The 10860-nt window shown below is 41.3% G+C and overlaps 2 protein-coding genes across 5 annotated transcripts; both read right to left on the bottom strand.

Moving 5' to 3' along the window:
• Nucleotides 1–2415, bottom strand: LOC132112362 (zona pellucida sperm-binding protein 4-like). Of its 4 annotated transcripts, none has more exons than XM_059519804.1 (9): nucleotides 2063–2415; nucleotides 1489–1654; nucleotides 1226–1413; nucleotides 1055–1152; nucleotides 826–983; nucleotides 560–752; nucleotides 339–486; nucleotides 186–258; nucleotides 1–111 (listed from the first exon to the last, which is right to left on the bottom strand). In XM_059519804.1, exons 1-9 carry the CDS (start codon nucleotides 2411–2413, stop codon nucleotides 35–37), a joined length of 1452 nt encoding a protein of 483 aa, XP_059375787.1. In that variant the 5' UTR covers nucleotides 2414–2415; the 3' UTR covers nucleotides 1–34. The 4 variants fall into 4 exon arrangements, with proteins under 4 accessions (XP_059375787.1, XP_059375788.1, XP_059375789.1 ...); XM_059519805.1 differs by having other exon boundaries at nucleotides 1489–1674; nucleotides 2134–2415; XM_059519806.1 differs by having other exon boundaries at nucleotides 1489–1674; nucleotides 2176–2415.
• Nucleotides 2416–5734: 3319 nt separating this feature from the next.
• On the bottom strand, nucleotides 5735–8340 carry LOC132112361 (zona pellucida sperm-binding protein 4-like). The gene is made up of 8 exons (XM_059519803.1): nucleotides 7230–8340; nucleotides 6965–7152; nucleotides 6794–6891; nucleotides 6565–6722; nucleotides 6299–6491; nucleotides 6078–6225; nucleotides 5925–5997; nucleotides 5735–5850 (listed from the first exon to the last, which is right to left on the bottom strand). Exons 1-8 carry the CDS (start codon nucleotides 8320–8322, stop codon nucleotides 5774–5776), a joined length of 2028 nt encoding a protein of 675 aa, XP_059375786.1. The 5' UTR covers nucleotides 8323–8340; the 3' UTR covers nucleotides 5735–5773.
• Nucleotides 8341–10860: the final 2520 nt, after the last annotated feature.

Here is a 10860-nt window from a genome sequence, read left to right as displayed (position 1 = left end):
TCGGGTTCTGAAAGGTTTATTAAAAGTACTAGATTTACATGACCAGAGTAACTTCTCCACTAGAAACCACAGTCTGCTCCCCAGAGACAGCCTTGATACGAGTGTCTCTCCCTGAAAGAGGAATGTTAGATGTGAGAAGGCACTTATAAAATGCTCAGTTCCTCTTGTTAAGAGGAAGAACTCACGTTTCCTGGTGCAGCTTTGTTCACAAGAGCCAGATGATGGATGGCACACCTCTGTACTGCAGTGGATAAAGATCTGACAGGGAAGAGAGAGGCTCAAGTCATAGAATCCAAAAGTAGTAAATGTACAACGGTTCAAGTAAAGGGGAGGCATACAGTTTCCTGCAGAGCAGCCAGTGATGCTGGATCTACAAATGTGAACATCTTCACAACAAAGCGCTTGTAGTGGGTTGGGAACTGAAGACCAGACGATCCAGTCACTGGAACCAGTGTGGTCAAATAGCGATCGTCCCGGTAAGGGCATCTGAAGACAAAAAGAGAAGGCTAGAAAGGGTCTCCCAGCAGACTAACTGGATAAAGATTGGCTGTACACTCACCCGTCGATCAGAAGGTCCCACTGGGGGAGACTGAGTGGACTGGGGGTTGAAGTCGTCCAACAATGTCCCAGCATCAGGACAATGTTGGGGTCAGTCCTCTCCATAATGTGCACCTCAACATACACAGGCTCCCGCAGGACTTTTGTGATGGGATAATCAGCATCATTGTAGTAGGACGTGTAGGCCTCATCCCCTGAGGAACAACACTGGGGTTTAACCAGACTCCAGTTTGAAAGGCTTTAGGGAGACACAGGACAAGATCTTACCTTCAGCACAGCCTTTGGTGACACATTGGCCATTGGCCAGTCTGAGCTCAACCCTGAGAGGTCCAGGAGCAGCTACTGGTGGAGGTGGAGGAACAGAGTTGACCTCCACAACCAGAGCTTCCACAGAAGTTCCCGAGTATCTACACTGGAAGAGAAACCTGGACGACACACAGCAAGCTTGTAGCATTCATCAGGGATTAAGGTTCACACCAAGTCATGGATCACCTACTCAAAATGACTGTCCCTTGTGATGGAACCATAAGGTCCAATCCCCACTTCATACGATGAGGTCATTCGGTTTTCATACACCACATATCCGCTGTCCTCCTGCGAATAGGAACAGTGTCAGCATCCAGTCCATCATAAGCAATGCAGAATAAGACCAACAGCAGCTGCTCACCATCACACTCGTGCCACATGCGGTCACAGGGAACTGGTATATAGCAAAGGAAGGTGTGGACCCCACGGGAGCACAAGGTGGGTCATTTCCACCCAGTAGATGAACCGAATCCAGACTCAGTCGAGGCAGAGTAACATCTCTAGACACCACTACCACAAACTGACCATCTCTAATACACTGGACGGTCACTAGAACAAGGTACAAGAGCTAGTTAATGCAGAGAATCAGTTTAACATGAGCCGAATCAGATTGAGAACGCTTACCTGCCCTCCCATAGAAACACTGCTGTCCGTTAAAGCAGCAGTTGATAGCTTCACACTCAGCACCACTGATCCCAGGTAGACCACATTGGATCTGCTCAGAATCAGCTACAGCGCATTTATCAAGGGGCTCTGCCTGCACTACTGGCTTCTGAAACTGTTTAACTGGCTTCGGAAATTGCAGCTTAGGTAGTTGTACTGGCTTCTGAAGTGGAAACTTCTGGTTAGTTAGCTGTTGAACTGGCTTCTGAAGTGGAAACTTCTGGTTAGTTAGCTGTTGAACTGGCTTCTGAAGTGGAAACTGCTGGTTAGTTAGCTGTTGAACTGGCTTCTGAAGTGGAAACTGCTGGTTTGTTAGCTGTTGAACTGGCTTCTGAAGTGGAAACTGCTGGTTTGTTAGCTGTTGAACTGGCTTCTGAAGTGGAAACTGCTGGTTCGTTAGCTGTTGTACTGGCTTCTGAAGTGGAAACTGCTGGTTAGTTAGCTGTTGAACAGGCTTCTGAAGTGGAAACTGCTGGTTCGTTAGCTGTTGTACTGGCTTCTGAAGTGGAAACTGCTGGTTCGTTAGCTGTTGTACTGGCTTCTGAAGTGGAAACTGCAGTTTAGGTAGTTGTTGAACGGGCTTCTGAAGTGGAAACTGCTGGTTAGCTAGCTGTTGATCTGGCTTCTGAAGTGGAAACTGCAGTTTAGGTAGTTGTTGAACTGGCTTCCGAAGCGGAAACTGCTGGTTAGTTAGCTGTTGAACTGGCTTCTGAAGCGGAAACTGCTGGTTAGCTAGCTGTTGAACTGGCTTCTGGAGCTGGAACTGCTGGTCAGTTTGCTGGATCATCAGAGCTTGAGCATCCTGAAGCGATTTACTCCACTGTGGAACAGCATGACAGAAAGCACAAATCAGCAAAATCTGAACCAAACACCAACTTCCAACCATTGTTCAACACCTAATCACAAAGTGGAGATACTGCCCTTTGGTCTTTTTGTATTCTACAGATTTCAGCTAATTAACAATAGTCCCTCCCTCTTCATTAACAACTGAGTGATTCTCATTGCATCTAACAGGTTAGCAACTATGCTTTTGGGAAACGCACCCCTGATTGTAATTGGTTCTCAATTTATGTTAACATGGTAAAGACAAGTCCAAAAACACCTATAACAGCAACACAGAGGCTGCATCCACATCTTCACTGACATCTCTCTAAAGCCTCATTCATGCTAAACATTCTTGCAAAATCTTTCAAAATCTTTAAAGGCTCAAACATACAGTATCAGGATGGATGCCTAATCTCTTCATCGTTCAGACTGGACAATCAAAGCAGAGCAGAGCTTGAATTTGAATTTCTTAATGATGGATTTGTTTCTTATAAACCCACAGCCTTTCCCTTCACAAGACAGTAATTGATGTCAACTACTTGTGGATTATTGTGATATTTATATCAGATCTTTGGACTTTCGTTCTGATGCCACCCATTCACTGCAGAGGATTCATTGGGGAGAAAGTGATGTAATTCAAAAATATTCAATGATATACTAAAAAAACATTTTTAGTTATCTATTTAGACATCTATTAAATATTCCCTGCACATAACAGGTGCGTTTGGTAATGTTAATTGTTTTTCCAGCGTTGCAGCTTCCAAATGAATCAATATTCCAGTGCTGGGAGAATTACAGGCTCTGGAGACATGAGAATGATTGTTAAAACGCTGTTCGAGTGATATCTGTACTGAACGAGAGCAAACATCCACCGCAGTGTAGCCAAGACGGTCTGCTAGGCTATAGGCATTTTTTTACAGTTTAAAACAATCCTGGTCTCTAGATATGGCTCAGTATTTTGTGTTGCATTATATCGGTCACTTACTCTCTAGACATCAAGATACATAAAACAGTTATTGGATCTACTGTACAGTACACTACTGTTATGAAGTTTGAGGTTTGTAAAACCATTTTTGAAAAAGGTGTCTTATGCTCAGTAAGGCTGTTATTATTTGACAAAAAAAACCCAGCTATTTTTTTAGTATTTAAAAAAAAAAATTTTTGTGAATGTCACATTTTTATTTATTACCCTGATCAAAGTAAAAGTTTTTTTTCAGCATGCAAGAAATAAATTTTTAATATTATAAATCATGTCACTAGTATCACTTTTTATCCATTTAATGCATCTTTGTTGAATAAACTCTCATCAACCTTTTGAACAATATTTTGTATTTTAAAGTACAGTATGTTTTCTGCGTAAATTAATGCTTTGATTTCAAAGAGAACTGCACGTTTTTGTTGCGGCTGACAATAGCATGTGCAGTTTGCGTTCAGCAGGTGTTTTTCAAAACGGCGCTAGGGTGACATGGGGATAGACAGAGCAGACCATCTGTTGAATTGAATAAAGTCTTTGTTTCATTTGTGCACAAAGTGTTCTCATCGTTTCCTAACGTTACGGTTGATCCACTGATGGCAGATGGATAATTCTGAAAGTGCTTTACATACTTTTCTGATCCTTGACCGAGTGTTTTACTTGGCAGTATATGGGATGGACACAAGCCTCCCGGTTTTCATCCAAAATATCTTAAATTGTTTTCCGAAGACGAACAAAAGATTTTACGGGTTTGGAATGACACCCAAGTGATAAGGTGGGTAAGTGATTAGTGGCACAATTTTCTTTTTGGTGTGGAGTATCTGTTTAATATCATTACTTTGAGTTGAGGACGATTGAATCTGTTCTGCGTTTACTTCAAGGCATTCGAGAACTGATTTCCATTTAAAACTTGAGCTCAGCAATTTGAGTTTTATTTACTAAATATGCAAGTGAATATCGTGAACCAAACTACTGTTTGTATGACAAATTAACCCGCTGATGTCTAAGGGGGTTTTGGGGGCCTTGAGAAGTTTTGAGATGCCCTTTTTTTAGTAGCTCATAAATATATACATACTGAATTTTAGCATCATTACTCCAGTCACACAATCCTTCCGAAATCATTCTAATATTCAGATTTTCTACAAAAAAAAAACACAAAACAAAAAAAACTTGTTGAAAAGAGCGGAGAATATTTTTTCAGTTTTTTTTGATAAATTGAAACAGCATTGTTTGTAACATTTATCGTATTAATCGTTTTTATCTATCATCACGTGTGTGCTGAATAAAATTTTTAATATCTATATATACTGAATCCAAGCTTTTGAATGTAGCGTATGTTGTTACACTTTGAGTAAGACTGGAGTAATGATGCTGAAAATGTAGCTTTGATCACAGGAATTCTTTCTGATTCTGATTCTGATTCTGAATAAATTAATTTGAGATATATTCAAACAGGCATACCATTTTAAATCATACAAATATTGAACAATATTACGGATTTAGCAAACTGGTATTGAGTCATGTTGAAATACATAAATGAACAACACATAACTAGCACTTCCACAGGGTATATTGTTAATGTACTCTCAAATAAACTCAATTATAAACTATTATTGTGATGGTCACTTATACTAGTAGTGCATGAATGGAACTTAAGGTTTCACTTGATTATACATTTAGTCAGGAATTATATCTTGGAAAAAGTCTAACTAGTAAAAAGGTGTACACGTTATGTGAAAATAAATGACTTAAATGTTTGATCGCTGTTGGATAAAAGTGCTTCATTCTTTTTTGAATTAGTCCTCAGCGCATCTTCTTTGGGGGAATTGGGTCTTATTCCTCTCAGTGAAACAAACTATCTCACTGCTTAGTTTTCCGTGGTATGGCCGTTTACAAGCCACAAGCTTCATGTGTAACATTATCAATAGCACATTGTCACATTAGATATGAACAGGACAATCGCATTTTCAAATGGATTACTTTACAGAATTTGTTTTCGGTAGCATTTGCTTGGTAGACATGTCAAGCTTTCTATAGATAAGTCTCATGGCTCTGTTGATAATTCATGGAGTTAGTTCATTTTAATGACGCATTTCTACATGAAGATCACCCCAGACCGAGGCTGCAGACAGCACAGCTTGTTTGTTATATGAATGAATAAACTTGTGGGTGTATACAAAAAAAAAAAAAAAAACCTTTACAGAGTCGATTGATGTATTGCTCTTAGGTGAACGATCAAAACTGAAAGTGCAATTTAAGTTCTCTTTGGGGTTATCAGGAGAAGATGCCTCAATGCGCAGATGTGGGAATCGACTCCAGACGGTTTAAAAAAAAAAAAAAAAAAAAAAAAACTGGCCAGGCATGCAATACCAGATTCTGCCGAACCACAACAATACCAATAGACAAAGATACCTCGGGGTTCTGCAAGGTTTATTAAAAGTACTAGATTTACATGACCAGAGTAACTTCTCCACTAGAAACCACAGTCTGCTCCCCAGAGACAGCCTTGATACGAGTGTCTCTCCCTGAAAGAGGAATGTTAGATGTGAGAAGGCACTTATAAAATGCTCAGTTCCTCTTGTTAAGAGGAAGAACTCACGTTTCCTGGTGCAGCTTTGTTCACAAGAGCCAGATGATGGATGGCACACCTCTGTACTGCAGTGGATAAAGATCTGACAGGGAAGAGAGAGGCTCAAGTCATAGAATCCAAAAGTAGTAAATATACAACGGTTCAAGTAAAGGGGAGGCATACAGTTTCCTGCAGAGCAGCCAGTGATGCTGGATCTACAAATGTGAACATCTTCACAACAAAGCGCTTGTAGTGGGTTGGGAACTGAAGACCAGACGATCCAGTCACTGGAACCAGTGTGGTCAAATAGCGATCGTCCCGGTAAGGGCATCTGAAGACAAAAAGAGAAGGCTAGAAAGGGTCTCCCAGCAGACTAACTGGATAAAGATTGGCTGTACGCTCACCCGTCGATCAGAAGGTCCCACTGGGGGAGACTGAGTGGACTGGGGGTTGAAGTAGTCCAACAATGTCCCAGCATCAGGACAATGTTGGGGTCAGTCCTCTCCATAATGTGCACCTCAACATACACAGGCTCCCGCAGGACTTTTGTGATGGGATAATCAGCATCATTGTAGTAGGACGTGTAGGCCTCATCCCCTGAGGAACAACACTGGGGTTTAACCAGACTCCAGTTTGAAAGGCTTTAGGGAGACACAGGACAAGATCTTACCTTCAGCACAGCCTTTGGTGACACATTGGCCATTGGCCAGTCTGAGCTCAACCCTGAGAGGTCCAGGAGCAGCTACTGGTGGAGGTGGAGGAACAGAGTTGACCTCCACAACCAGAGCTTCCACAGAAGTTCCCGAGTATCTACACTGGAAGAGAAACCTGGACGACACACAGCAAGCTTGTAGCATTCATCAGGGATTAAGGTTCACACCAAGTCATGGATCACCTACTCAAAATGACTGTCCCTTGTGATGGAACCATAAGGTCCAATCCCCACTTCATACGATGAGGTCATTCGGTTTTCATACACCACATATCCGCTGTCCTCCTGCGAATAGGAACAGTGTCAGCATCCAGTCCATCATAAGCAATGCAGAATAAGACCAACAGCAGCTGCTCACCATCACACTCGTGCCACATGCGGTCACAGGGAACTGGTATATAGCAAAGGAAGGTGTGGACCCCACGGGAGCACAAGGTGGGTCATTTCCACCCAGTAGATGAACCGAATCCAGACTCAGTCGAGGCAGAGTAACATCTCTAGACACCACTACCACAAACTGACCATCTCTAATACACTGGACGGTCACTAGAACAAGGTACAAGAGCTAGTTAAAATGCAGAGAATCAGTTTAACATGAACAGAATCAGATTGAGAACACTTACCCGCCCTCCCATAGAAACACTGCTGTCCATTAAAGCAGCAGTTGATAGCTTCACACTCAGCACCACTGATCCCAGGTAGACCACATTGGATCTGCTCAGAATCAGCTACAGCGCATTTATCAAGGGGCTCTGCCTGCACTACTGGCTTCTGAAACGGTTTAACTGGCTTCGGAAATTGCAGCTTAGGTAGTCGTACTGGCTTCTGAAGTGGAAACTGCTGGTTCGTTAGCTGTTGAACTGGCTTCTGAAGTGGAAACTGCTGGTTCGTTAGCTGTTGAACTGGCTTCTGAAGTGGAAACTGCTGGTTCGTTAGCTGTTGAACTGGCTTCTGAAGTGGAAACTGCTGGTTCGTTAGCTGTTGAACATGCTTCTGAAGTGGAAACTGCTGGTTCGTTAGCTGTTGAACATGCTTCTGAAGTGGAAACTGCTGGTTAGTTAGCTGTTGACCTGGCTTCTGAAGTGGAAACTGCTGGTTCGTTAGCTGTTGAACGGGCTTCTGAAGTGGAAACTGCTGGTTCGTTAGCTGTTGAACTGGCTTCTGAAGTGGAAACTGCTGGTTCGTTAGCTGTTGAACTGGCTTCTGAAGTGGAAACTGCTGGTTCGTTAGCTGTTGAACTGGCTTCTGAAGTGGAAACTGCTGGTTCGTTAGCTGTTGAACTGGCATCTGAAGCGGAAACTGCTGGTTCGTTAGCTGTTGAACTGGCTTCTGAAGCGGAAACTGCTGGTTAGTTAGCTGTTGAACTGGCTTCTGAAGTGGAAACTGCTGGTTAGTTAGCTGTTGAACTGGCATCTGAAGCGGAAACTGCTGGTTCGTTAGCTGTTGAACTGGCTTCTGAAGCGGAAACTGCTGGTTAGCTAGCTGTTGAACTGGCTTCTGAAGTGGAAACTGCTGGTTAGCTAGCTGTTGAACTGGCTTCTGAAGCGGAAACTGCTGGTTAGCTAGCTGTTGAACTGGCTTCTGGAGCTGGAAATGCTGGTCAGTTTGCTGGATCATCAGAGCTTGAGCATCCTGAAGCGATTTACTCCACTGTGGAACAGCATGACAGAAAGCACAAATCAGCAAAATCTGAACCAAACACCAACTTCCAGCCATTGTTCAACACCTAATCACAAAGTGGAGATACTGCCCTTTGGTCTTTTTGTATTCTACAGATTTCAGCTAATTAACAATAGTCCCTCCCTCTTCATTAACAAGTGAGTGATTCTCATTGCATCTAACAGGTTAGCAACTATGCTTTCTGGAAACGCACCCCTGATTGTAATTGGTTCTCAATTTATGTTAACATGGTAAAGACAAGTCCAAAAACACCTATAACAGCAACACAGAGGCTGCATCCACATCTTCACTGACATCTCTCTAAAGCCTCATTCATGCTAAACATTCTTGCAAAATCTTTCAAAATCTTTAAAGGCTCAAACATACAGTATCAGGATGGATGCCTAATCTCTTCATCGTTCAGACTGGACAATCAGAGCAGAGCTTGAATTTGAATTTCTTAATGATGGATTTGTTTCTTATAAACCCACAGCCTTTCCCTTCACAAGACAGTAATTGATGTCAACTACTTGTGGATTATTGTGATATTTATATCAGATCTTTGGACTTTCGTTCTGATGCCACCCATTCACTGCAGAGGATTCATTGGGGAGAAAGTGATGTAATTCAAAAATTTTCAATGATAAACTAAAAAAACTCTTTAAAAAAAATGATTTTTTTTTTTTTTAATAAATATTCTATTTTATTTCGTCCCCTTGGAATTATAACGTTCTATCTGACATGTTTGTCAAAATCGAGTTATTCACATATTCTTATTCAGTGACAACTTATTTATATTATTAGTTTTTTCATGTTCTGTACATTTTGGTAATTTTTATTTAAATAAATAAACAAAGTTCTATCTATACAGTCGAATTGAATGCAAAAATTCGAAGCAAAAAAAATCTCAAAACTACTAGGAATGCAGATAGAACCTTATAATTCCAAGGGGACGATTTGAGTCATATCAGGTGCTTTTTAAATGACATTCATTGTCTATCATAGACAAACTGTCAAACTTTAATTGTAAAATTGTGAATAAGTGTAGATGAAAATCTCAGGGGTGCGTTCTCCGATAACGTTGTCAATTAGCGCGCTACGAAGACTCAAAAGGTACATCTTAACTACAGGTATACCTTTCCTACGTGTGTTCTCCGAACTATACCTTAGGGTGTTGCTTAAGGTAAACCTTCTTAAGTTCGACCTTAGCAGGCGCTGTTCATGGTGGAGGCGCTGAATAGGTTGATATCGACGCCTCGATGATCGATTGTGCGCTCTTTCCTTCACAGTGGTATAGGTAAAGTATTGAGAAAACAATGTTCTTTATAAAGAAGCGTTTTAGAAATAGTACAAACTGCATGTATCGGGGCTCATTGAAATATGTACATGCAGAAATAAATATGAGTATGTGTTTATAATTTAGCAAGTGTGCAATACCAAACCCTCACGGCCATAAGTGTGTTAATGTTCTCCACAACGTATGCTGATTATCCACCAGCCATGTAGTTGACGTACACTAACTTGCTCCGCGGACGGTGCCGTCTTTGATTTGAACGAGTAGGCTACTCGCTGTCTTGCTGCCATAGCTATAAAGTTTGTGTAAACTCATCTTTCTTTATATAGACTCCTAAGCTTTTTCTGTCAAATGGTTCGCCAGCTGATGTGCCTTAGGATAGTAATTAAAAAAGCTAACAATTAGTGTATGGAAACTTTATTAATGAAAACACCATACACTGGGTGTAGTAGGCTATAACAACTTAAGTATTTTATGTGTAAAATTTTAAAGTAAAGTAAAAATGTAATTTTAATACTAAATCAGATTTTATAATAAATGTTCATATAAAATTTTCTATGTGTAATTAAACTGCGATGTAAAAAAGCTTTTTGTGTAGTGGTGGCCACTAGCGGTATGAACCGTCAGCAGTGATAAGGTAAAGCTAAGAGCGCTCCAGACCAACCTTACGAACGCATGACTTACAGAAGGTATACTTAACTAAGAAGGTTTCGGAAACCACGTATTAACGATAAGGTACAACTTAAGAACGACGTAGCGTTAAGGCAGTTTCGGAGAACGCACCCCAGGGGTCTCATTTATAAAACTATGCGTAGGATCTTTACTAAAAGTTTACGTGCGCCCAAAAGCCAAAAATGGCGTACGCCAAAAAATATTCCGATTTATAAAACCGTGCGTACGCACACCTGTAAGCAATGTTCCCTTTATAAATCACAGATCACCCGCAGATGTGCGTACGTGAACCAGCCTCATATCCCGCCCTGTACACGCCCATTTTTAACCATAAATAGTCAATGCAAATCACCTCATGATTGCTGATCAGCATGTAAATGAGAGTGGAATCCCATATATACCTGGAAAACTGGCATGCGACCCGCCAATTAATTAATCCAAGAAAGTGAAAACGTGCATTTCTGTTAGCCTAATTTTAATAATGGCGACAGGTGAGAAAAGAGGAAAAAAACGTAATTTCTCAGATACTGAGATTGAAACACTTGTAGGGGAGGTGGAGGCTCGGAAAACTGTGTTATTTGGTGGCCACAGCAGTGGGGTCACTAATAAAAAGAAGCAGTGCGAGTGGC

Source organism: Carassius carassius, chromosome 32 (assembly GCF_963082965.1).
Source record: "Carassius carassius chromosome 32, fCarCar2.1, whole genome shotgun sequence".
Classification (NCBI taxonomy): Eukaryota; Metazoa; Chordata; class Actinopteri; order Cypriniformes; family Cyprinidae; genus Carassius; species Carassius carassius.
The sequence above is the reverse complement of the archived record's forward strand: the minus strand, read 5'-3'. Positions and strand labels throughout refer to the sequence as shown.

What these genes read in the sequence shown, in the direction of transcription:
- LOC132112362 (XM_059519804.1), bottom strand. Translation starts at nt 2,413, where the DNA reads ATGGTTGGAAGTTGGTGTTTGGTTCAGATTTTGCTGATTTGTGCTTTC. An exon ending in CACCAAAGGCTGTGCTGAAG is followed by an intron (nt 753 to 825) that starts GTAAGATCTTGT and finishes GTTGTTCCTCAG; the next exon opens with GGGATGAGGCCTACACGTCC. An exon ending in TGGGACCTTCTGATCGACGG is followed by an intron (nt 487 to 559) that starts GTGAGTGTACAG and finishes TTTTGTCTTCAG; the next exon opens with ATGCCCTTACCGGGACGATC.
- LOC132112361 (XM_059519803.1), bottom strand. Translation starts at nt 8,322, where the DNA reads ATGGCTGGAAGTTGGTGTTTGGTTCAGATTTTGCTGATTTGTGCTTTC. An exon ending in TGGGACCTTCTGATCGACGG is followed by an intron (nt 6,226 to 6,298) that starts GTGAGCGTACAG and finishes TTTTGTCTTCAG; the next exon opens with ATGCCCTTACCGGGACGATC. An exon ending in TGGCTGCTCTGCAGGAAACT is followed by an intron (nt 5,998 to 6,077) that starts GTATGCCTCCCC and finishes CTTCCCTGTCAG; the next exon opens with ATCTTTATCCACTGCAGTAC.